The 27,579-nt window shown below is 35.0% G+C and overlaps 1 protein-coding gene across 3 annotated transcripts in view; it reads right to left on the bottom strand.

Annotated features, from left to right (window-relative positions):
• The window catches only part of LOC109091343 (E3 ubiquitin-protein ligase RAD18-like), a 35,261-nt gene extending 15,081 nt beyond the window's left edge, over positions 1–20,180 (bottom strand). For 2 of the 3 annotated variants that reach the window (XR_006160288.1, XM_042758694.1), the window contains exons 1-10: positions 20,003–20,180; positions 19,576–19,654; positions 19,398–19,459; positions 18,465–18,535; positions 12,629–12,969; positions 10,588–10,687; positions 6,258–6,439; positions 5,369–5,439; positions 5,136–5,196; positions 1,267–1,323 (exon numbers count right to left, since the gene is read on the bottom strand). Coding sequence is in view for 2 of the 3 variants with exons in the window: in XM_042758694.1 (XP_042614628.1) it covers positions 1,267–1,323; positions 5,136–5,196; positions 5,369–5,439; positions 6,258–6,439; positions 10,588–10,687; positions 12,629–12,969; positions 18,465–18,535; positions 19,398–19,459; positions 19,576–19,654; positions 20,003–20,053 (1,075 nt within the window). In the remaining variant the exon portion in view is untranslated. The remainder of the gene's footprint in view (positions 1–1,266; positions 1,324–5,135; positions 5,197–5,368; positions 5,440–6,257; positions 6,440–10,587; positions 10,688–12,628; positions 12,970–18,464; positions 18,536–19,397; positions 19,460–19,575; positions 19,655–20,002) is intronic. The other variant, XM_042758696.1, reaches the window with a different exon arrangement.
• Between the last annotated feature and the right edge of the window lie 7,399 nt (positions 20,181–27,579).

Genomic DNA, 27,579 nt, shown 5'->3' with positions numbered 1-27,579 from the left:
AAGAACTGCAGGAGAAAAAATACAGAGATATCCAGTACAGCTCACTATCACTAACACACTGCTTTTAAATGTCCACAGACCCTGACATTCATCTGTGTCTGTTTGCGATACAGCATACGAATCCTGTCGCTGGGCGATATATCGCATGCGACTGTCACACGCATTTCGTCAGTAAAGCCGGTTCCCTGATTAGTGCTAAATCGCCATCACCTGCTTTCAAATGGAGCGTCATTTAATAGACAGAGCCGTAGTTCACTGACAAGCTACGCAATATGTACGGCTCTGTCTATTAAATGCCGTTTTTTTTTTTTAGCTTAGTAAGCAGGTACATCAAGAATTTAATGGAAGTAATGCTTACAAGAAAACATAAATTTCACACAACATTTATCTTTCGAATTTTCAAATACAGGAAATTTGTCCAGCAGGATCCTGTTATTCTTAAGGCCTAATTTTTAGAAAATAAAACTGCACACTGAGCAACATTACTCATATAGTGTTACCTTAACTCAACCACACTGTTGTTACTCACTGAAAACATTAGAACGCGTGGCTTCTAATCTCAATTGTACATGGTGTGCATTAGTCATGGCCTTTATGGCAAGTTAGCCTGATATATCCTACTTTATACTACAACAGCTGAAAGTCCATTTCGGCAATTCCATTAGAAAGCCTGTTTAGTGTCATTTTTCACAAACCACTGCTGGCTAATTACAGAATTGCTAAATAGTGAACTTTATCTCAGGAATAATGACTTGTTGACTGTCTGGGAAATTACTGCCTTTTTATGTGGGCAAAGTTTTAGAAACAACTACAAACTGAAAACAGCTATAAAAAAAAAAAAAAAAAAAGAACCCATGATGAATTAGTCTTTGGGATCGACCTACAAAATGGCATCAGGTCTAATCCGCTTCATTATTTATTCCTAAAAAATAAGTGAAGAAAAAATCCTTATGTGAATAATTTAAGAACCAGAAAGCTAAAAAAAATTGGAGTAAGAAAATATCAATTCCAATTTTGTAATTTGCAGTCTTGTAATTTTGTCATTTTTAAAAGCATGTTTTAATTTGAGTATCCTGTATTTTTATTATATTAGGTGCCCATGCACAGTTTTGAAGTAGGCTACGCTGTACCATGCTGTGTTGATTAACTTCTGTTTCACTTGTGCACTGCAATTTCCTTCGTGGAACTGATACAAGTATCTATCCATCTAAACTGCAGATCTCGATAAAAACGGTTAAGTTAGCCCAAGCCATGCCACCCACTCACCAGCTGTATCTGATCTGCTTCTCTTCTTGCATAAGTCATTCTGACGCTGAAGACACTCTGTAAACAATGAAATCAGACCTTTTTTCCAGAGCCAACACCATTATAAATTGTAAAAACACAGTCATATCAAACATGATACAAGTTCTTGAATTTATTCATTCTTGCTATAAGCCAAAGATGATGTGAAGCTGCTAGGATAACAACTAAAAATCTTTGAAGTAGTAGTTTACAGATAGCTAACACAGCTTACTCTCATAATGCTACAATGCTTTAAACCAGATAAACACAGGGGATGATTGGGAATGCTAAAAGATGGCTTTCTCCTGCTATTTTAGATCTCCGGGGATGCAACAAACAAAAATATCAAGTTTTTTCCCTCCCCATTGCAAATTTTGTATTTAACAGGCGTTCCCTATTTGGTGACAGTCTACATTAAAATATGAGAATGTGACAGAACAAAAAGAACATTACAGCAATCCTGAAACCATTACTAAGAAGTGGGTTGTGTTACAAGAGTTACAAGACTTCAATGTCTAAATATTCTGTTTCTCTCTCAAGTTATATTGCGTCATGCTCAGGAAACTTGGGATAGAAATCTGAGGCTTCAGAGTTATTTACTGTGGACAAAAGCAGGATCAAATCTGATAATGGCCAGTTACCCAACAGGCTCATGAGCTTAGCATCTTTGTGTATATATACACAACAATCACATAAGAAAAAAAAAAAAAAAAAAGACTACAAATGTAATGACTTGCAGAACACACAACTATAAACAATATTATAGTGTACAATCTAATCTAAGACTGAAACAAAATTATCTAACAAAATAATCATCTCCACGCAACACATACGTGCCAAAATTATAAACGCATGTACAAGAAAACAGTTCAGTACTCTGTTCATTTTCATTTTTCATTTCTGACAGACAGATGGTTGAGTTTAAATTGGTAAACGAAAGGTAAAACGCTATATACACAGACACGCACATTCAAGATGAAAAAAAAAAATCTACTTCCTACAGGTCCCTGTAAGAATACAGATCCTGAGGCAAAGGGCATGAAAAAATTCCCCAACAACTGAAACAAATTTTCCCTATAGTGCTATGATGAAGAAAATTAAAAATTTAAATAAATGCAAAAATATATGGAATATGAACAAATAAATACAAAAAAATTAAAGAAATATTTTGAATGACATTCTGTTTACAGAATTGTGCTAAGGCCTAACATTGACACTTTTGCTTCATTATTTAGGATGATCCCATTGTATAGAAAAGCTAGATTTCTGGGGTGTCTTATTCAACCCGTGTCATTTCCCCATTCATCGGACACTCCATGAAGCTGGTGAATCATCAAGCCCTTTTGATGATTAATCAAGAGTTTATCTCGGCATGCTGCTATTTATAGATCTCCTCCGTGCTGCACATCAATATTTCAACATCCTGTCTCCGACATCACAGTCTGGCTGCTCTAATCACACAGTGGCTTTCATCTTTTGCTGCTAGGTCAATTTTACATGACAAATATGGGCCATGTTTTCTCACTTGGCGAAAATTACACCAATCCACCTTAAATGGCTTTGTTTCTAATGTTGGCCTCTGGGAGGAGGTTGTTAGGGTAAGTGAGTTTTATTATAGCAGAGACGCCACTAGGACTAGCAGCTGTAACCTGTTCATGTCAAATAGAAACATGGTTTGAGCACAAGGAACAAAACCTTAAGAGTTGAAGTTAACAGGGCACAACATTTGGACCTGTAAGGATAAACATCCATAATCAGAAACAATTAAAAGACATTCAGCTTACTTGGGGAACATCTTCAATCTTCAGTTTCTTAGGTTTATGTTAAAGGAACAGTTCAATCAAAAATAACACTTCTGTGATCATTTCTCACTCCCATGTCTGTGGAACACAAAAGTAGAATTGTACTGGTCGCTTTTCCATTATTATTCCCATCTCACTGAGGCTTTCAAGCTTAAAAAAAAAGATGCAAAAATACCATAAAAGTGTCACAAAATGGTCCATAAGACTACAAGTCTTTTGAAGTCATATGATAGCTTTGTGTGAGGAATAGACCACATTTTAAGATGTTTTCAACAATAATCATCTCCTCCACCAACACAAATTAAATTGTTTTAATTTTATTCCATTAAAACTCCACAAAACACAAACTGACTTACAACCATGTTCAGTTGTATCATCAGCTGACTTCCTCAAAGCCCTCTTGGCAGTCCATCAAACAGGGCACAGTATTTTTAAAGCTTGGAGCCCATTGTCTGATTTTTTTGGTCTAAGCGTTCTGAGCGGGGTCACTAAGGCAGAATGGAACATTTAATGAGGTAGGATCGATCTTGAGACCCTGTTGGTATTGTCGTATTGATCACCCCCTTCCCCTTCAACCCCTTGAGGGATCTTTCTCCGTTCCTCTCTCACACACACACACACACACACACACACACACACACACACACACACACACACACAAACACACTTAGCTGCTTAGTGAACTTGGAGTCACAAAAGGCAAAGGTTTCTGGAAAACATTTTGGCTGAGAACTACTGAAGATAACCGAAGAGAGATTATGCATATCGAAATCGTCAGGAGAGAAACTTCAAAATGGAAGCATGCAGCTCCACTCAAGACCTAGCTAAATCTGTATTCAGTTTAGAAATCTCTGCACAACAGTTCTGCATAGAGTCCAAACCACACCTGAACAAGAAGATCTGATATATGAGTTGGAAACTCACCGATTAAATACATATGATACATGGACATTACATTAAAGCAGCAAATCAGAAAAATAATTTTTGATGATTACGATCATAGCTGTGCCTTTAATTTTACAGCCATTTTCTGCTCAGCAACTCAACTACAACACTTCTTTAATGTAATTTAATATTATTTTTCACTAAAAACTAGTTACAACAACATATAACAGCAGCTCACATGGTACATCTTTTAAAGAGACTGTTCAATAGATAAATATCCCAAATGATCTTAACATAGCCTTGTGAGACACTAATAGCTTTCAGTCATGACTTTAGCTCATTTAAAGAATGAAAAGGACAATCTAACCTTTGCTTATATAAGTCATATGAGTGATTCAAATGCAAATCCTCAATTATTTATTTTTTTTGCATTAGAAAAAAAAAAAAAAAAAAGAAAGTAAGAAATACAAATTTTTCCAGACCAAAATAACTGGATAATAGGCACATCACATTGAAGCTATGAGTCCTCAATTAAAAAAAAAAGTAAGCGTTTAAGACTCAGAACTGGACTATGCCTAAGACAGACTGGCTTCTCATCTCAAAGACTGCACTGCACACTGTCCACATTAAGTAATATAAAGAATGGCCGAAAAGGCTCACCCCAAACACCATAAAAATATTATACTGGAGCCACAGGAAAAACATTTGCTAATATCTTTACGTGCAAAAATATTCAGATTACATATCCTCAGTCAACCTTGAGGTAGGAGATAGTAATGTTATTCGGTACATAAATCAAACAGACATTTTTATCTTATAATGCACGGGACAAGCAGTAGAATGAGCCTGACCCTGTTGTGACATCACTCAAACATCAGTGCAAGGAGAGCACTTCCTCTAAACCAGTGATCCTCAAATCTGGCTCGTGAGATCCACCTTCCTGCAGAGTTTAGCTCCAACCCTGATCAAACAAACCTACCTGTGATTTTCTAATGATCCTGAAGACATCGATTAGCAAACTCAGGTGTGTTTGATTAGGGTCAGAGCTAAACTCTGATGGAAAGTGGATCTCGCGAGCCAGATTTGAGGATCACTGCTCTAAACTGACAAGAGCAACACGCTCATTCTTTATTCAGTGTCAGTTTTTATAAAGCCAGGACTTACGGTACTTTGAGTGTAACTCCTCAATTTCTTCAGCTGCCTGATTCTTCGTTGTGACAATTAACTGTCAGACACAAAACATGAAAACAGAATAAATCTAAATGCTAAATGAGTTGTTTCCACATGAATGCACTTTTAAAAATCTGAACCATCACAACAATTTGTAAAAAATAAAATGCAGAGACATACATATATATTTTTATATTATAGAAATAACAATCCATAGTAGCACATACAGGTTTTCGTTTATTCTCCAACTGATTCTTCAACCTCTCGTTGTTTTCAACTTCTTTGGCAATTTCTCCAGCTGTTAGAAAGAAAAAAAAAAAACATTAACTATAAAATACAACCACCTTTTCTGAAGACAACAACATGTAAATATATACAAATACATAAAAATCCCACCCCAATACCTACAGTACCTATTTGGTTTTCTGGCATCTATTAAAGTACACAAAAGGGATGATCATTCTCATATCTTTCTGTATAACATGACCATTTGGTTTTACACAATCTTGTGGCATAGAAGTCAGTTTGAGTTCTATAATTTCTTAATTCAATCTGCCATTGTATATGACAAACTAGAACATCACAGGTAGTGTGAGAAAAAAAAAAAAAAAAAAAAAAAAAAAAAACACAATCCACACTCAAGCCCAGCTCTTAAACAGAAACCATGGTAACGCCGGATAAATGAAAGAAAAATAGAAAGTTTCCTGCGAAACCTTTGACACCTCAATGAAGAGAGATAAATTCAGCTCTGAAAGGGTCAGTGGGAAGGGAAGCAGTAACTCAAACAAAACTTCAGGGATGAAAGTACTGTATTTTTCCACCTGCCCTGTCATTTTTGTGCCAGGGTCCCCCACAGGGTGACTAACTCCAGCACATAATTTACATTCCACCACCTACAATCACTGGAAAGAGAGAAACTGTGTTCAGCTAAACTCTTTCACCAGCAATACAGGCTGGGCCAAAACATAGGCTAATCCATGCCATTCATCATCATGTTAGAGAAACAATTTTACATGAAACCCCAACCATGTTTTTCATTGCCTATAAAGCAACGTCTTCCAATTCAACAAATATTTATTCATTTGTTCATTCAGTTATCGATCGCTGACTTTATACCTGATTTGGGGTTGAGTGCATCACACTGTGCATTATAAATCTGGGTGAATTCCTGGTGGCGTCGCACTAGCTGTTCTCTGCTGCCTTGAGCGGACAGGTGGCATTCTTTAAGCATCTTCTTGAGCTTTGGAACAGAAATCAAAGTGTACAAGAGCTTGGGCATCCCCTTTCGCCTTCCACCACTGAAACACAAACACATAACCAAGTCACAGAGTCACTAAAAAGAAAAAATGCTAATATACAATTAATATAATACAGAAAAAAAGTACATCATCATTCAAAACAAATTTACAAAAACAATTCCTGAAATTCTTCAGCCTTTGTATAAAGTATTTTAGCAACAATTTTAGATTTAGGTTCTATGGTAATTTCACAATAATTTTGTACGTCATATCCATAAATAGAGAAAAGTAGCTAGCTACCATGTAGTGTGTTTACTATATAGCATTAGCTATTGTAAAGAGTCATCCCATTATGATTTGTTTCAAGGATGGACTGTGTAAATTATAAAGCTAATACTGTAGGTTGCCAATTTAACTTCCTTAGCTGTCCAAAGAGTCAAACTGTGAACCTTTCCATCTAAGCTGGTTATCTCTTGAGCCTGTGTTTTGGTTGCACTTCAGCCACATCCAAACGCCTGTAAAGTCATTAATCTAAAAATATCAATATTTCCAATAACTCAAAACAAACCCTGAAGGGTTAGTTTTGAGTTATTGAATTATTGAGTGACCCTCTCAGATGACATGTTTTTTTTAGATTGCAGTGTGTACATCATACATTTCAATGTGTACAACAAACCACAATCACTGATTAATGCGTGCAGAGCCGTAGTACAACCAAAACAAGGTTTTTCCTCAAGATGCATGCAGTTTTAATTATACCAAGTAATATAGTCCAATAGCCTAACTGTGCATTTTTTGCCCATTATTCAATACAAATGTGCAGTACCTCTAGCTAGTTAAATGGAGAGTGACTATTCAAGACAAGTCATAGCACAAATTTTCAATTGGATTCAAGTCTGTGTCTAGAATGCTAAGTCATAACTTCACAGTTTTGCTGTGTAGTTTGGGAAACTGTTGTGCTAGAAAGTAACTCATATCTCTGGCTAACTGAAACAGGTTCTCCTCAAGGATTTGCATGCATTTGGCACAATCTATTTTGGCCTTGATGCCAACAAACTTTGCAGTTCCACCATCTGAAAAAGAAATCCCCCAAAACAAAACACTGCCACCGTGGCAGAGTAGGTGTTGCCTGGTACTGAGTTGTATTTTTCACCAACCACAGCACTTTGGTTTCAGGCCAAAAAACTTAACTTATCAGACCAAAAAGAATTTACCACCCAAATGGTTCAGGTTTTGTCCTATGGCTTTTACATGATTTAATCTCAGTCTTTCTCAGAAAAGGCATTCTCCTAGACACTGACACTGATTTCTTGGTCAATTCTCTGAGAGTTGTCCTTGTCTGGTTGTTCAGTTCATTAGGATGGCATGATCATGATTGTTGGCCATACTGCCCTTTATTTTGTTTACTTGTGTGATCTTTAGGGGATCACATCATACATTATGTTATCTTTCCCTGATATTCTTCATGAAATGTGTCATATAAACAATTAAAGAAAGAAGTGGCATGCTTATGAAACAGGCAAGAAAAGTCTTCTCGGCATGATGTGTAATATTCTTTTTATCAAATTGCTTTTGTATACTTCCTTTTACACTTCCTTTCCTGATAGGCCGATTTATAAGATAGCATTACTCATGAATCTGAATATGACTGATGCAGCAATATTTCTTAGTTTTCAATTATACTGGATACAACAGCCTTCAGGACTTAGTTAAATAGCTGTAGTGATAAAAGTTTATCTAAAAATGAAAATCCTATCATCATTTGCTCACCCATAATTCCAGTATCAGACCCAACACTATTACACAAAAAAACATTTAAAGGTGAAATTTTCATTCATCTCTGTAGCAGTAGTATGTCAGGATAGGCTTAAGGCCACAGGAATGCTGATGCATGCCCTCATTAATCATGTTACCCTCAAGGTGTCCAGTAAATGAAATCACCCTTTCTGTCAATCAGACACAAACCAAAATGTCGGCCCTTCAGAATGTCCCTAGGGTAAAAAAAAAAGAGGAAGGACGAAGACAAGCTATAATCTATAGGGAACGTTATTTAATAAGGATCTAATCCATTCTTTAACCACAAGTACTCTTCAACTAATTTCCAAGTGCCCATAATTTTTCACCACAGAAAAGTTCAAGTTTAAATCGGTTCAAGAAAAGTTGTTTCAGCAGCAATCAGTTAATTTGTTACACTCCATCCAACTAACTCAGACACATGCAAGAATAATAAAAATAATACAGTTTTAAAGGGTCTCTGATTATGTAGAAAAATAAACAGGTCTAGAAAGCTGAGATCGTCAGACATCTGAACACACAATCTGCAATCTTAAGAAAAGTGAATTAAATTATATAATACAGCAATTAGTTCTGCTCCACTTATTTGATTGGACAAATGATGTTTCAAAATATTTGAAATGTTTTGCCGTTTGCATCACTCCCCTTGTCTGCATATGTTACACTGAACAATTGATCCTGGTTCTGCAAAAGAGCAATCTTGATAACACCATTTTGGACAATTGTAGACCTATATCAAATCTTCCTTTTATAGGCAAGATTATTGAAAAGGTAGTCTTTAATCAGCTGAACAAATACTTAAACTCTTAAATGGATAATACTTAAATGGATACCTGGACAACTTTCAATCCGGTTTCCGACCACATCACAGTACAGAGACAGCGCTCGTTAAGATAATAAATGATATTTGCTAAAATTCTGATTTTGTCAAAATATCAGTGCTGGTACTACTAGATCTCAGTTCTCCGTTTGACACTGTCGATCAACACATAACATACTACTAGAGAGACTGGAAAACTGGGTCTGGCTTTCTGGGATGGTAATCAAATGGTTCAGGTCATACTTAGAAGGGAGAGGTTATTATGTGAGTACAGGAGAGCATAAGTCTAAGTGGACGTCCATGACACGCGGAGTCCCACAAGGCTTAATTCTTGCACCGCTCTTGTTTAGTCTGTATATGCTCCCATTAAGTCAAATAATGAGAAAGAACCAAATTGCCTATCACAGCTATGCTGTTACCCAGATTTACCTTGCCTTATCGCCAAATGACTACAGCCCCATTGACTCCCTCTGCCAATGCACTGATGAAATTAACAGTTGGATGTGCCAGAACTTTTTTTCAGTTAAACAAGGAAAAAAAACAACTAAACAACTAAAAATCAAGTCAGGAATCTTGGTGTGATTCTGGAGACAGACCTTAGTTTCAGTAGTCATGTCAAAGCAGTAACTAAATCAGAATACTATCATATAAAAAACACTGCAAGAATTAGATGTTTTGTTTCCAGTCAAGATTTGGAGAAACTTTTTCATGCCTTTATCACCGACCGGGTGGACTATTGTAATGGTCTCCTTACTGGCCTTTCCAAGAAGACCATTAGACAACTGCAGCTCATCCAGAATGCTGCTGGCAGAATTTTGACTAGAACCATAAAATCTGAGCATATCACACCAGTCCTCAGGTCCTTACACTGGCTTCCAGTTACATTTAGGGTAGACTTTAAAGTACTTTTACTTCTTTATAAATCACTCAATGGCCTAGGACCTAAATACATAGCAGATATGTTCACTGAATATAAACCTAACAGACCACTCAGATCATTAGGATCGAGTCCAGAAGACTTCCATAAGAGAACATAAAACATTAGTCACATTTAAATGCAGACTCAAAACCCATCTGTTTAGCTGTGCATTAATTGAATGAGCACTGTGTAATGTCCGAACTGATTGCACAATATTTTATGCATAATAATTTTCTATGCTTAACTGTTTTAAATTCATTTTAAACCTTTTAAATCAATTTTTAAATCATTTTCAAAGTTTAGTTTTTACATTTTTATTATTAGATTTTTCGTTTTATTGTTGTGATTATCTTTTCTTTTATGTAAAGCACTTTAAATTACCATTGTGTATGAAATGTGCTATATAAATAAACTTGCCTTGGTTTATATCTAGATTGATATATATCTAGATATATTTTGTCTGAAATGTCAGTTATTCAGTATTAACTTATTTTTATTGAACTTCTGCATTTAAGCAATTTCAGTAATATCTTGATAAAAACTAAAAGAAGATTCTGATTTTGAATAACAGCAGGTCAACTAACAGCATGTTTCCTTTAGACAATCAGATAAGACAATTTGTACTGTCAAACTTTATATTGTAATATTGTATTATGGGACAAATATTCTCCATACCTTCTCAACCCCTCCTTCTTATCGTCTCTGCTCAAGCACATATCCAGATGTTTATTAATGTGCTGTTCGGACACACCTACTCCACAGACAGGACATTCCACTGCAACACACATTATTAAAAATAATTGCTTATTATAACCAGTACTAAGTCCTTCCTATTAAAATCTCTAGAAAACATGCACAGATGTGTTTAAAAGGGGTTCCCCACTATATATATATATATATACATACATATATATATACACACATACATATATACAGGTCCTTCTCAAAAAATTAGCATATTGTGAAAAGTTCATTATTTTCCATAATGTAATGATAAAAATTAAACTTTCATATATTTTAGATTCATTGCACACCAACTGAAATATTTCAGGTCTTTTATTGTTTTAATACTGATGATTTTGGCATACAGCTCATGAAAAACCCAAAATTCCTATCTCAAAAAATTAGCATATCATGAAAAGGTTCTCTAAACGAGCTATTAACCTAATCATCGGAATCAACTAATTAACTCTAAACACCTGCAAAAGATTCCTGAGGCTTTTAAAAACTCCCAGCCTGGTTCATTACTCAAAACCACAATCAATGGGTAAGACTGCCGACCTGACTGCTGTCCAGAAAGGCATCATTGACACCCTCAAGCGAGAGGGTAAGACACAGAAAGAAATTTCTGAACGAATAGGCTGTTCCCAGAGTGCTGTATCAAGGCACCTCAGTGGGAAGTCTGTGGGAAGGAAAAAGTGTGGCAAAAAACGCTGCACAACGAGAAGAGGTGACCCGGACCCTGAGGAAGATTGTGGAGAAGGACCGATTCCCAGACCTTGGGGACCTGCGGAAGCAGTGGACTGAGTCTGGAGTAGAAACATCCAGAGCCACCGTGCACAGGCGTGTGCTTTTGAACCATAAACAGCGGCAGAAACCCTGACCTGGGCTACAGAGAAGCAGCACTGGACTGTTGCTCAGTGGTCCAAAGTACTTTTTTCGGATGAAAGCAAAAATTTTGCATGTTATTCGGAAATCAAGGTGCCAGAGTCTGGAGGAAGACTGGGGAGAAGGAAATGCCAAAATGCCTGAAGTCCAGTGTCAAGTACCCACAGTCAGTGATGGTCTGGGGTGCCATGTCAGCTGCTGGTGTTGGTTCCACTGTGTTTTTTTATCAAGGGCAGGGTCAATGCAGCTAGCTATCAGGAGATTTTGGAGCACTTCAATGCTTCCATCTGCTGAAAAGCTTTATGGAGATGAAGATTTCGTTTTTCAGCACGACCTGGCACCTGCTCACAGTGCCAAAACCACTGGTAAATGGTTTACTGACCATGGTATTACTGTGCTCAATTGGCCTGCCAACTCTCCTGACCTGAACCCCATAGAGAATCTGTGGGATATTGTGAAGAGAAAGTTGAGAGATGCAAGACCCAACACTCTGATGAGCTTAAGGCCGCTATCGAACATATCTGCAATCCTGGGCCTCCATAACACCTCAGCAGTGCCACAGGCTGATTGCCTCCATGACACGCCGCATTGAAGCAGTCATTTCTGTCAAAAGGATTCCCGACCAAGTATTGATAGCGCATAACTGAACATAATTATTTGAAGGTTGACCTTTTTTTGTATTAAAAACACACTTTTCTTTTATTGGTCGGATGAAATATGCTAATTTTTTTGAGATAGGAATTTTGGGTTTTCATGAGCTGTATGCCAAAATCATCAGTATTAAAAACAATAACAGACCTGAAATATTTCAGTGGTGTGCAATGAATCTAAAATACATGAAAGTTTAATTTTTATCATTACATTATGGAAAATAATGAACTTTTTCACAATATGCTAATTTTTTGAGAAGGACCTGTTTGTTTGTTTGTTTATATATATATATATATATATATATATTATATATATATATATATATATATATATATATATATATATATATATATATATATATATATATATATATATATATATATATATAAAAAATAACTCCCTTATTGTGAATGTTACTTTTAACATTTAACTAATATACATGTTTATTTCACATTACCTTTAACCAGCAGCTTATTTTGTGACGTGGAGGGGAAAGCAGTTACATCCATCTTTTCGTCTTTCACCATTCCCCTTGTATCGTCCACATTTTCTTGCTTGATGTTGTCTAGCTGTTGAATACACACCTCAACACGTTCCAATTTGACTGGCATGTGAACCTCAAGACTTGTTTGGGTCCGTAATGAGGAAGTCACAGGGGTCTTCTTCTGGAAAAAATGACTGAGGGTTTTTGCTTCCCTTTTGAGGCCCTTCTGTCTTGCTGCTTTGCCTTTGATCATCATAGCCGGGGTTTCAGGTGAAATAGGGGGTGATTCCAAATTTGAGTGACACAAGTTTTGCCTGGTGAGATGAGAAAGATGTATAGTCTTTTATTTGATTTGCCTTCATTTGATCACGAATTCAGTAAAAAAAAAAAAAAAAAAAAAAAATTAAATATTGAGAAATATTATTAAATTTTAGAATAACTGTTTTCTATTTTAGTATATTTTAAAAATTAGTTTAAGCTGAATTTTCAGCAGCCATTACTCCACTCTTCAGTGTCACGTGTACTTTCAGAAATCATTCTGATATGCTAATTTGGTGCACAAGAAACATTTATTATTATTAATGAGTGAGTTTTTGTGCCAGCAGCCTTGCAAGGACAAAAGGGGCTTCCAAAACTTTTGGGCCATGTGGTGTTTGTGAAGGACATACAACATGTAATATCAAAGACACAAAAATATTCTTGAAGAACAAACTGGGCTAAGGAAGACAAAAAATGAAAGGTTGTTTGAGCCACTATGGTGACAATTTTTCAGCAAAGTGTTTTTGACAGCAAAACTGTGCTTCTCGATATAACGTGTAAGCCTTCGAATATCTCCGCTTCCCTACTGAGTGAGAGTGAGAGATGAAATAGTGAAAAATAATTTTAGGGGAGGACAGAAGGGCAGAAGGAGTGCATTAAGAGAAAGGAGTACATAAAAGGAAGTGAGTGAGAGAGAGAGAGAGAGAGAGAGAGAGAGAGAGAGAGAGAGAGAGAGAGAGAGAGAGAGTGAATGCAGGCAAGCACCTGTCGGTTTCACAAGTCCAGTGGAAATGTGGAAAGCCAACAAACGCACAGAGTGGCTGTGAGGCCATTACAAAGCCATAAAGTGAAGTCAATGAGGTGTGCAAACACTACTTTCCATATTGAAACCTTTTATTTCTCTTTGTCTACCCATTAGTCCACATATACACACACAAAACAAAACACTTGAGAAAAAAAGAACAAGAAACAAGGTGTCCCAATCTGTATTAAAACAGCTGTGAGCATTTTGGGTCTATGTTATCATCTGAATGGTGGTGTCAGTTTTAAATACAGCTGGATAAAACAAAAATTGTGTCCGTCTTCATTTCAGGCTGCAAAGCAACAAAATGAGATTATTTTAAAGAGGGATGAATCTTTTCTATACCCACTGTACATACTCTGAAAGCTCTACTTACAGGATGGCATCATGACTAAGGTTATTAAGTACAGAACGTTATCATCAAATGAGCCAATGAGAAACAAGATTGAACCAATATTTAAAGATTTACTGAAAACAACAGATGCAATCATAATGCAAGCCACCTGGTTTATACCGTGTTGAAATCTACTTGAAATATCACAAGCACATATCAAAGATGTTTATGTAGAAGTCTTAAAGACAAAGCAACAAAAAAGATATTGAAATCTACTTGAAATATCACAAGCACATATCAAAGATGTTTATGTAGAAGTCTTAAAGACAAAGCAGCAAAAAAGAAAATAAAGCATGCCCTTTAAAGGGTCTGAAAGAGGGTGGAATAGACGTGATTTTAGGGCTGCACGATGTGTCGTTCAAGCATCGATATCGCGATGTACGAATCCACGATAGTCACGTCGCAGGATATGCGATGTAGGCTGTCGTAGTTGATCCGTTATTCATTAACCGTACGGGCCAGCTGCTCCCCGGCCCTTGACGAATGTGATTCGCGGATTAATTGCACAGCTTAACCATCATAGAGTGAAACTTTATCATTTCCATGTGTTTTTATGTCCTGTCAGTTTAACAGGGCGCATATAAGAACGAGCAGAGAGAGAGAGAGAGAGAGAGAGAGAGAGAGAGAGAGAGAGAGAGAGAGAGAGAGAGAGAGAGAGAGAGAGAGAGAGCGCGAGAGAGCGAGCGAGCCCCGGCCGCACGCGCTCACCTTCACCGTCTTCAAACAACACCTGCGCTGTCTTGCTCTATCTCCCTCGCGCATATTTATCAAAATCAATTGACACGATGGTGTCGAACAAAAAAAAAAAAAAAAAACTATCCAATGATGAAATGTTTTCTGTGTTGTCAAATCTTGTGCGATATCCTAAACTGCCGAAATAATTACACAACGCGTGCCGAACACGTCTGATTCGCGAACTAATGATTCCTTTGAACCGAATCAATTTAATGAATGGTTTAAACAACTGACCTGTCCAACACTGAACTCACGAGACGTCTGAATTGGTGTATAAAAAAAAATCTGTAACACTTTACAATAATGTTCTATTTATTAAACTATTTAACTACATTACTATTACTAAACTGCACTTCTACAACATTGTTAATTTCAACATTTAGGCTATAGCCTTCATTGTTGAAATCAAAAGTTGTACAGTATTTGTTAACATAGTTAATGCACTGTGAAGTAACGTTACCAAACAATGAACAGCTGTGTTTTTATAAAACTAAGATAAACAAAGATTAATAAATATAGTAACAAAAGTATTGCTCGTGGTAAGTTCATGTTAGTTAATATGTTAACAATTCAAACCATATCCTAAAGTTACAAACAAATAATTTACTCTAATTTAAATAATACTCTGTTTCAATCATTTAAAATGAGAACGTAAGTGTGCTCACCCCATTTTTGTTTGTAAAAAAAAATTTGATTAGATTTCATATCGCAATATATATCGCAGAAAAATAAAATATTGCAATGTCATTTTTTCCCAATATCGTGCAGCCCTACGTGATTATACTAACTAAATCATGAACTTTCTACTAACGAATAACAAACAGTCCTGATTTTTTGGCCTTTCTTCAGTAATGCTTTTAAAAATCAACTGCAGTCTTGTAACTACAGGCATAACTACCCACCCAGTCAAGAAAGACCATGAAAAAAACCTCATGGACCCCCTTCACAGACCACAGAAAATACGTCTACTTTCAGTCCCCCAAAGCACTGCTGTGAATCCAGTAAGGCAAACGGAGCAGAACAAGAAAATGTATTGCTTTAGAGAACCAAATACGTTACATAACCACCAGCAGGACCCTGGTGTTTAAAACCCAATATATATACGAGTTTTTAAAAATCTGAATTTCAGTAGCTTTCAAGTGGATTATAGCAGCAAAAAAATACTGTGGTCAACATCTTAATAAAGCCTATAAAGGCAGAAAAAACAGGCTTTCCCAGTTTGTATGGAAGTGAAATTTCAGAAAACTTGGATCTCTTTAAAAGCTCTTTGATCTTCCAACAGCAAGAAAAGGATAAGTAGGAGACAATGAGCTTGCATCAGCAGCAGCTCAGAGTCGTCGATAATCAGACCTGGAAAACAAGGCTAATTGCACTCACTGAGACCAAGAAGCTCTATAATATCGGGAAAAAGCTATTCATTAGCATTCCCATTCAACTCAATGACAGTTTCCCAGCTGGCACAGGACAGTATGAGATTTGAAATCTGCTGTCTTTGCTCACAGGCATTTGGCACGACGTGCCATTTTTAATTTTTCTGATTAACCACTGTGCCGAAATGCATTCTGTATTTATACAGTACATACACATTTTTAAATGATACAATAAAAAACAATAGGCCTATTTGATTTTCATGCAAATAGTTTCTGAAGATTTTTTCATAAATTGTTTTTTAAACTTTTCAAAAGTTTCTTGAATAACAGATATAGTGTGACCATACTGAACACCACTGTGTATGTGTGTGTGACAAGGCCAATGCATTAAAACCCATCGCTCAATATATATAATAACAGCGAGCGTGCACACACACACACACACACACCACTCGCACACAGAGATCTGAGATTGTATGCTGTGTACCTGTATGCTCTTTTGTGTCATCCGCGCCACAAGGATGCGCTGTTTTATTTCAAATCAAAGCAAAATACAAGAAGAAACCGTGCATCTTTGTGGTGCGGATGACACAGAAGAGCATACACAGCATACGGTCATATGGAGAGACACAGAAGAGACCGTTGACAAAAGGAATTATTGAATAAAGTCTCATCTTTGTTTTCTTTGCTTACAAAAAGTGTTCATTTAAAAAAAAAAAAGCGCTTCATATAACCCAGATTGCACGTCTGATGGCAGATGGAGTATTCTGACGACGAATTGAATACCTTTTATGGACCTTCACACTGCTATTTACTTGGCAGTCTGTGGAACAGTCTCAAGCCTCCAAGTTTTCATCCAAAATATCTTAAATTGTGTTCCGAAGATGAATGGAGCTTTTACAGGCTTGGAACGACATGGGGGTAAGTGATTAATGACAATTTTCATTTTGGGGTGGAGTATCCCTTTAAACTGATGCTTCACGCTCTTCAGTGACCAGTAAACCCCACCTACTTTGATCTGATTGGCCATCACAGTCATTTTTACATTGACGAGCGTTGTTAGACCACTGAGGCTTTGATCTGAAGCACCTAGTAAGCATCCATAGTATAGCGCAAGTTAATTCTCACACTTTAAAAGTATTTACAACTCCTAACAGGCTGTGTGACTATGAGAAGTTATTACCTCAAAATGTACGTCCTCAAAATGTGCAGTTTTCCCTATTGCTCATGTGCCAGCGATTATCTCTCCGCGTGCCGTAGATTGCCGACCCCTGCTATATACATATGAATGTAATATCACAAACAATTATTCTATCCAAGATACACTAGCCAAAGGAATGTAAACAAAGATATGCTGTATCTATATCAAAAGCCTTAATAACTGTCCCCAATGTCCTGTCCTTAAAGATGACACATGCCTTTGACATCATCACTGGGAGAAAACAGGAAATTAAAACACTGTCCCATAAGACACCTCCCTCTTCAACCCGATGGTCATCTGTAACTCCACCAACCATATATAATACACACACACACAAAAAACAGAAGACTACTGCCACCACCTTGAGAGACTAAATTAAAAACAATATCACAAATAAAATCTACCGTGTACTCTATTTTACATTCAATGTAAGGTACACATTTGGAAAAAGTCTTAATATAAGACAGCAGGTGAAACAATGTTAAAAAAAGAAAAAGCATTCCTTGACGTTTACTTTAGGTAAGGTGAAGACTTTGTAATACTGTATGTGTACAGTCTGAGAACTTAAGACCGTTTGAAGAGAAACACAGCCTAGCAGCTTCTGCAGCAGGTACAGTAAGCCTAAACTAGCAAACTTCACCTGTTTTTTTGCATTAAATTTGAATTAATTACTTTTTCTTGTTCAATTTTATCCCTACCCATTAATTAACCCCCACTGACTTTCTATAAGACTGCTATTCAGACCCACACATAATTTGCAGCCACAGAACTTCTCAGAAAGCTATTTAGAGTTCTGCAAAAATGAATCACCATTCATCCACAAAGTAATAGAATAAAATGTGAGTTTAACACATTATACCATGTTTAAAACCCTTTCGCAGAATTCCATACCCCTGCCCCCCCCCTCAAAACAATGCAATATACAAAAAAAGTCTGCAGAATTCATACTGTATAGGTCCACTGAAAAAAATAATATAATAATATAAAATAAAATAATTTCATAAATATATGAAATAAATGCTCATATTTTAAACAGATATAAACTTTACCTTGCTGCTTGGAAGCTCTGAACTAAGTCATCTATTAATCTGTTGTTCCTCAGGTCTTGTTCTGTTGATGGCTGCAAAGAGAGTTAAACTAAGTTTAATGGAAACATATCAGCATATTAGAATAATATGCTAATAAATTCATTAAACTGCAATAGCAGCAATGTTTATATGAAGCAGCCAGAAGTTAATAATAATTAAGCTTCCCTAAGCTGCAATTATTTGATAAAAAAAAATCAAGTAAAAATAGTAACCTTGTAAAATATTATTACAAGTTAAAATAATTGTTTTCTATTTGAATTTATTTTGCAGTGTAATTTAATCTTGCGATGGCAAAGCTGAATTTTCAGAAGCCATTACTCCAATCTTCAGTGTCACATGAGCCTTCAGAAATTATTCTAATATGCTGATATGTTACTCATTTATTATTGGTGCTTAAAAATGAACAACTATTAATGTTGAGAACAAAGTTCATTAAACAGCATTCACTAGAAATTAGTTTTTTGTATGAATATCTTTACTGTCACATTTGATCAATCTAGTGCAAGCTTGCTGTATTATAATAAGACTATTTTTTTTCCATAAAAATATTATGCAGCAAAAATTGATAAAAAATAAATTTTTCTTTAGCATATTAAAATTCATTTCTGAAGGATCATGCGACACTGAAGACTAGAGAAAAGCCTGTTAAATTAATCTTTGCCATCATATTTCAAAATACAGTATTACTGACTTAACTGATTTCTTTCACTCTCTCCACATATCATATGTGTGTGGAGAGAGAGAGAGAGAGAGAGAGAGAGAGAGAGAGAGAGAGAGAGAGAGAGAGAGAGAGATTTATCAATTTGACATCCAATGTAAAATCTCCATCCAGTGAAGGATTACTGGAATATCTGACAGGAAGGTTTGACAGTCATGTTAATATTATTTACTTACCAAGTTACAAACAGGACACAACAACTTATAGGAGAGAAACTTCCGTATGCACAGAGAACAAACTGTTGGAACAGCACAAAAAAAAGAAGCAATGACTTTGTATCTGAAAAGCAATTATGGCAAGTTAAACATAATACATGTGAAATGGTTATAAACTGAACTGTAAATTTATACGTACAATTGTGAGAACACTTGGTCATCATGGTGATGTTGAGAAAATCAAAGCAGATAGGACAACGAAGGAGAGTGTCTATGCTCTGATACAGACAAAAATAAACAAGATCTGATGTCACCGAACCTGGGAATATCCAGATATTTGCCTACTGGATATCTATAACACTGTGACACGTGCTTATTAATGTATAAAACCATTCAGTACATTTTGATCAGTATCAGGACAGCAGTGGATATAAAACAAGAACATAATGACATCCTGAACAGAGTGTCATATCAATAAAACAACAACTGAAGTAACACTTTTGCGTTGTCGATCGAGATTATAAAACTATATTATACACGTGAGCGGCAAAAAAAAAACAATGGTAACGTTAGCGGATAATCTTGTTTCAGCTGCAGACTTAACAAAGTTGAATAAGATAACGTACTTTGAGACATGACAGGTTCGGCGGTAAGTCCACTTCGTTTAACTGAGCCATTCTGCAAATCGCTGAAATGTTATTTATTTAAATGAAAGAGAAACATTAATACAACTCCAACTTTATAGCAATAATAAACTCCCGCGCATCGCTAAACACTTCCTACAATAGCGTCACTTCCGGTTGAAACACGTAACAACAATATGACGCAACGTTTGCAAAAAAATACCATGGAATTTCTTCAATAACTGGTTACAAAGAGATCTGAGTATTATAGGCAGAGTTCTGTTAACCAAAGTCGAAGGGGTTTATTCCGCATTATCTCTTTTTGTTCAAGATTCAACATGTAAAAAAAATTATAATTTTTTTTTTTAATTTGTTTAGAGGAACAAATATAATCATTTAAGAAAGGGAGTTCTTCAGGGACCAAGAAATAAAGGTGGATTTGAGCTTTTGGATTAAAAAAAAAAAAAAAATTATTTAAATTATACATTTAAAGTAAAATAGCTTAGAAACTGTTTACTCAAATCAGACTCAATTTGGTTTTTCATACCGTAGAATATATTTAAGGTTGGAGATTTACGTTTTTTTGTTATGGTGTGATTATTCTATTAGTAAATTGCCTGTGATGTTGTCTAATTTCTATCAACAGGCTCTTAAGGCTTTGAAATTATTTTATGTAGGGTACATAACTTTTCCCCACATCTTGTGGAATAATGCTTATATTACAGTCAACAGGAAATCTCTTTATTTACAGAGCTGAATGGATAAAGGAATTAATTTTTTGCTTGATCTTTTAGATCAGTCTGCTCAGTTACTTTCGTATGAAGATTTTATGAATAAATGGTCCTTTCCTATTAAATATAAAGAATATTACTCTGTGATAAAAGCCATTCCTTCAGGTTTATTAATGCTAATGAGAAGTCATGTCAATTTTTTCATATTAGCAGAATTGACCCCACACTTTATATAAATGGAGTGGACATCAGCAGTGGAAAATGTACAAATAAACTTATTAGACAACTGTTGTATAGGTCCATCAAGCCTAGAGGGAAGTTCATTTGGGATACCTACTTTGGAAAAATTATTTGGAAAAAAGCTTGGTTGCTCCCATTTCGTTTTTGCGTATCTAACAAGATTCGGGAATTACATTTAAAAATTCTTCACAATATATATCTGTGTAATTATACTTTAGCAAAGTTTGTGGATATTGATGAGAGTTGTTCATTTTGTTCATATCAACCAGAAAAATTGTAACACCTTTTTTTTTTTTTTTTTTTTTTTTTTTTGACTGTTGTATTCAAAAATGTTTTGGGCAGATCTATCTAGGTTTTTTCAACAAAAATCTGGATACAGTTTAGATATAACATGTAAAGATGTCTTCATATATTATGAATCAAAAATTATTTCTGTTAATTTTATGGTGAATCTTCTGATTTTATATGGTAAATTTCATATACAAAAAAGTAAAAGTTGTAACTCGAACCCATGTTTTAAAGCTTTTATTGCTGAATTTCTTATGTTTATTGATTCTCTTAAATGTACTGAAAACAAAAAATCGAAGTTTACAATTATATTTGCTGAAAAGTTAAAGTTATTTTAAAATAATTAACATCTATTTTGTTTTCCTTGGAGAAAGAAAATTATACAGGTTTAGAGTAAACAAGGCATAATTATCATTTCTGAACAAACTATCCTTTTAAGTGAAGACAATATATGTCAGAACCCTTGAATCACACAGATGATGCAAAGTGCTAGTTTTATTTATTTTCCTCTGATAATTTCTCTTTTTTTCTGATCTTTTTTTTTCTTTTTGGTTTGTTTGTGATGTGTCAGTATAAACACCTTAAGGACACACAAATATGGAAAATGAAAATACATGTTGATGCTACCTTGAGGTTCAATTGCACTGTTCAGGTGCTTATTTTACATGAATATTACAACCGAGGCTGACTGATGGCTGACAGTTTAAGTATACACGTACACATTTCAAATGACTTAAACGTGAAGGTTAATATTCTCTGACGTCTTCTGGTGCCTCTCTTTGTGGGTAGCTGTGCACAGGCAAAATCTAATGGATAGCAAAGTGTGACTGCAAGATACATGAAAAACCTTTAGAAAATAATAAGCCTGTTTTGTCCTCAAGGTGGATATCATCAAATAATGGTTTTAAGCAGCACTTTAGTGACTACCTAATATAAACTTGCTGCTATGAGCATGAAAAAATTAAATAAACTTGATATTGCACTGAACTAAAAAAAAAAAAGCACTGGTAATATGTATATTATCCATCCGATTAAATGCAAAATTCAAAATACAGGTAAAAAAACATTTTTAAAATATATACAGAAAATTTCTTTATTTGATTACAGTTCATTGCCCCCTATTTTTACAGTGTTTATTTTTATTTATTTATATCTGGCTTCTATTAAATGTATGGCTTTTATTTAATAAAATTATCTTACAAAAAAATCACAGCATAATTAAAATTAATAGGATATGGAGAATATTATTTGATTTCATTTATGAAGGCTTGCCAATACTTAAAAAATATATATATATATATATTTTTTTTTTTTCATCAGCAACAACAGGCAATCACTGCCTAAAAATGTAAGTAATAAAACTCCACTTAAGATTCAGCCCCATTGTTTAACAGCTACAATGGATGAGGTGTCTATATAGAATAAATTACATAACTATCTAAAAACAGTTACATAAAAACTGTAGAAGGGTACACATTTGACTGCAAAATCACACAACAAACATCAATATCAAGATTTGTCATGAAAATACCTAACAAAATGAGGTAGCATTAGATTAATTAAAGCATTAGATCAGATCAGTTGTGCTGCCACTGAGACCAGGGAGCTGTCCTTGGAACTTTTAGATAAAGCTGGACACTGTTCAAAAACCACCATGCTTTTCTTGGAGCATTGTGAAGTCCATGTAATAAAATGGAAATTTATAACACAACCCAACCTTCAGTCAGGCCGTCCCACCAAATTGGACAACTAAACAGGCAGGGCAATTGTAAGTGTGGTGACCAAAGGCCAGCAAAACACTTCTTGGATGAAATGGCAAAAACTGTCCATCAACAATCATTTCACTACACTTCATTTGCTTGGCCCCTTTGGGAAAGTGGCTGAAAGAAAGCCAATTTTGAGAAAAGCCAGCACTAAGTCAGTACTGCAGTGATCTAGAAGCCATGTGAGGCATTTGAAAATGATGAAACTAAATTTGTGCTCTTTGGCCTGAATGCTAAGCACTGTGTTGACCAAGTAACACGTCCTCTATCATCAATCAAGAATGTCCATGGCAGCATTAGCCTGTGCCTAAGGGGTTGCTTTAAGAAACTGGAAAATTTGATGGAAATAAGAGGAATCTGGCTCGAGTCAAATCCTAAACCGTGAGGAGAATCAGTTTCAGTCAGCCAAAGATATCACTTAAGATCAGTTTTCCAGAAGGACAATGACCTTAAGCAAAAAGTAAATACTATGTTATATAATTGGCCTGCAAAAAAAAATAAATAATAATAATAATCTGAAATTAATATTTCAGACTTCAATTCAGCTATAAAGATTTCTAAATTGCAGTTCAAAGTAAATAAAAGTGTAATTTGGTACAGTTAGATATATATTAATTATTAACATATTAATGTAGTAAAAGCATTGAAAACAATGAATTTGGTAAATATTTTAAAATAAATCATATTCTGTTGTATAAAATTAAATATTTTATTTTATCATAACAAAAGGAAAACAAAATGCGCAGTCGTTCTCTTACTACAGTTTTAAGCTCATTACAGGAGATAAAATATATACACACACATCACATGCTTGGTACCTAATACTGGTATCTTGGACAAAATAATGATTGGTACAATTACAGCAGTGCTGATATTAATAGAATATGTTAATGCTTTGACTGAGGGGACATTAATGTCATGTACAGTAATGCTATATAAGTGCAGGTAGAGACTTTTAACTACATTTTCTTAAATTACATCTATAATTTATTGTCAATTTTGGTTGTTGAGCACTTGGATGACAGCAAAACCCCTGCCAATTACAACATGACCCTCACATCTTCACCTGAAGTGAGGAGGAAAATGACAATACACGCAAAAAAAAAAAAAATTCCTGAAATTTAATCACCCTTAGTCCAAAGATGTAGAATATTTGTTTCTTCATGGGACAAGGTTTAGAGAATCTTATCATGGATTTGTTTCTTACAAACATGCAGATTTTGTCTTCACAAGATATAAACTGATGGACTGGAGTTATGTGGATAACTTCTGAATTATTGACTCTTGTCGATTCCCAAGTCAAGGTTGAAGAGTAGGGGTGACTGCGCATTTTCTGTAGTTGCCCCCAGACTTGATGATTTGATCAAAATGATTTACCCATTTTGATTAGACTAGCTTCATATTTGTCTGTTTTTAAATCAAATTTAAAAACTTTTCTGTTTGATAAAGCATTTAATACTTAAAGCATTTTCCATAGTACTGTTTTTATTATTTTATTACTGTATGCTGAAGCACTTTCTTTTATGGTACTCTACTACAATTTTAATTGTTTTTGTCTTATGTTGTTGTTGTAAAGGACATTGTTCAACATGGGTTGTTTTTAATTGTGCTATATAAATAAATTGTCATTGTAATTATTGCAATGTTTTTATCAGCTGTTTGGACTCTCATTCTGACGGCACCCATTCAATGCAGAGGATCCATGGGTGAGCAAGTGATGCAAATTTCTCCAAATCTGTTCTCATGAAGAAACATATATTATAATCTACATCTTGAATGGCCTGAGGGTGAGTAAATTAGCAGCAAATTTTCATTTTTGGGTGAACAATTCCTTTAACACAAAATGACAATAAATGAATACTACTAATAATAACAATAATAATAAAAATGTCATTGTCCTTCTAAATGACAATAAAACTTGAATCACTGAAAGGGAATTTTCCACTTTTGGTTCAAATCTTGTGTAGTTTTAAAAGTGGAGAACACATTTTAATTGTATGTTTTAAACAATTCACCAAAAATGAAACACTTTTACAGTACCTTTTATTTGATAGTCCCGGATTACTAATCATTTTCAGTATATTGAAAAGAGCCTCCTTCCTAACATCTATTTTGTTTTCCTTGGAGAAAGAAAATTATACAGGTTTAGAGTAAACAAGGCATAATTATCATTTCTGAACAAACTATCATTTCAAGTGAAGACAATATATGTCAGAACCCTTCCTAGTCCTAGTTTTATTTATTTTCCTCTGATTGTTGAAGAATAATTATGGAGGTCAGTTCACAAACACATGAACATGCTCTCAGGGCACTTGTAAATGTCACAGGCAATCAGTTCTCTCTGGCTCAATTCATTTCATTAGTCTGACTGATTAAATACCTGAGGATAAGCCAATACATCTTCAGTGCTCAATCTCTTTAAAGTGAGAGACCAGCTTTTAGAAAAGGAAGGATTTAGAAGGCAGGATAATTCTTTGCTCAATTAATTTCCTTTTCTGTGGGGGTTTAATTTGTTTTCCTTGTTTTAAAAGATTTAGAAACCAGAGAAACACCTGGGTTTTGTTTATGAACTATTTTTGATTCCAGATCAGCAATACCAGCAAATGAACTAGAAAACTCATGAACGTCTACAGAGACATATGGGTGTAAACAAATAGGCACATGCAATTTCTCAGGTCTTGAAAGACATTACATAACAAATGCAGGTTCTTACCTGCAAAAGCAATTATTTTCATACAAAAAATTCTCTTTCTCACACACAGAATTGCTCAACGCTGAAAGTAACCAGATTCTTTGTCAACCAGACAGTCATTGCCTTGGGCTCAAGGTGATATTAAACTATTCAGAGCTGTTCCACTCCAAGCAGCAATCGAGTTTGGATGACGTTCAATTACTAAACCGCCGTCACACAGCAATCTTGTCCTCACTGTGTGGCTGCTGTAGCTTGGGTTTCAATCAAAAAGGCATCCAAATATTCTGTTACAGAAAAGCGCTGTCTACTAGAATGAAAAACTGCCTAAACGCAGATAAGGATACAAGATACAAACAATTTTTTTTTTGCTCTCTAAAATGCATTATTTTATAGGTTTTATTCCATTAATGCAAATCATATCAATTATTATAAATATGGTACCATACAAAATAAATAAATAAAATCATTACTTAGCAGCACAACTCTGGTGATAAATTATATTGCATTATATTATAGCAGAACAGTGATTTTGAATTTGTGACAATAATACTGATCAGTTGTATGCATAACACTTTTATCACCATCCTATAAATCAGTGGTTTGTAAATGATTTTGCTTCAGGACCCAGATTTTTCATTTTACATCCTCGCTGAATGTGAGCCTGTATTTATTTGTCTTTGTCATTCTTTCTTTTACCTTGCAAAGTTTTCTTCAAAGTTTTTGAGAATGAATAGATCTCAAGCAACATGCCACATCTGTCCAATTTGGCTTTTAGCAAGTGACTGATTGTGGACCAGAAAGTTGCTTGATTGGGCACATGGCCTTGACACCAACAACAAAAAGTATGCAAAGTGTTTTTAAAAAGTTGACAAGCATATGGATTTTTCTACCACAGCTATTTACCATTATTCGCTAGGTTGCATTCTGCTATTTGCACATGTTAGAATATTATTGTTTCCCTGCTGTCAGAATAGACCTGTGACTGCGATACATTTTTGGGTCCTGGCCCATCAGTTGAGAACCATTGCTATAAACACTCAAAAATAAGTTTTCCTTGTTTCAAATCTCCTCTTCAGCACAAGAATTTACATTACATATAAACATCTCCTCCCTGAAACTGTTCAGAATTCAAATGTACAGATGTGAGGAGACTTTATAAAAGAAGCTCTCAGACAGCTTGTCAGATCTGGGAAACATATTAAATGTGAACGCTTACCTAGACATAGGTGCTCTGTAGCAATTCAGCTGTAAAATATGCATTTAAAACAAAGGTATTGCTTACTACACAGCAATCATTTTAAAAACAACAGACATAATAAATACAAATCTTTTTCTGCAAAGAAATACAAGTTGGTCATTGCATGTAAAAAATAGGTCTTCATAGCACTTTAAAAATGAAGTTTTTTTTTTTTTTTTAAACTCAATTTATTATCTGTCTTCACTGAACTTAAAAAAGTCAAGACATTTACCTGCGGCTCCAGATTAGTCACAGCACATTTATGACCAAAAATGGCAACTGAGCAATCGTATTGAGATGAGTGGGAATGTTAACAGATTGCTTTCTCCACATATTAAAGACTCCCTGACATGAAGTACAAAAAGGGTCAAGTTACTAATCATGATGACAAAAACAATATAAATAAAACTGGCAAATGGTCTAATAATATTAATTTTACATGCTCTGATGCATGCTTGGAAGAACGTGGCTTTGTTTTTCAGTATTTCTTTAGAGTATAATAGCAAAACTTTTGTAAAAACAAGTCATAAGTGTTTGTGGAAGACATTTTTGACTTTACACTTCTGTAGCTCTTGTATCCATTCGTGCAAACAGAGCACAAAGTCATCTCTGGCTTATGCACAGGCTCT

Source organism: Cyprinus carpio, chromosome A6, assembly GCF_018340385.1.
Source record: "Cyprinus carpio isolate SPL01 chromosome A6, ASM1834038v1, whole genome shotgun sequence".
NCBI classification, from domain to species: Eukaryota; Metazoa; Chordata; class Actinopteri; order Cypriniformes; family Cyprinidae; genus Cyprinus; species Cyprinus carpio.
This window is presented reverse-complemented; position numbering and strand designations above follow the sequence as displayed.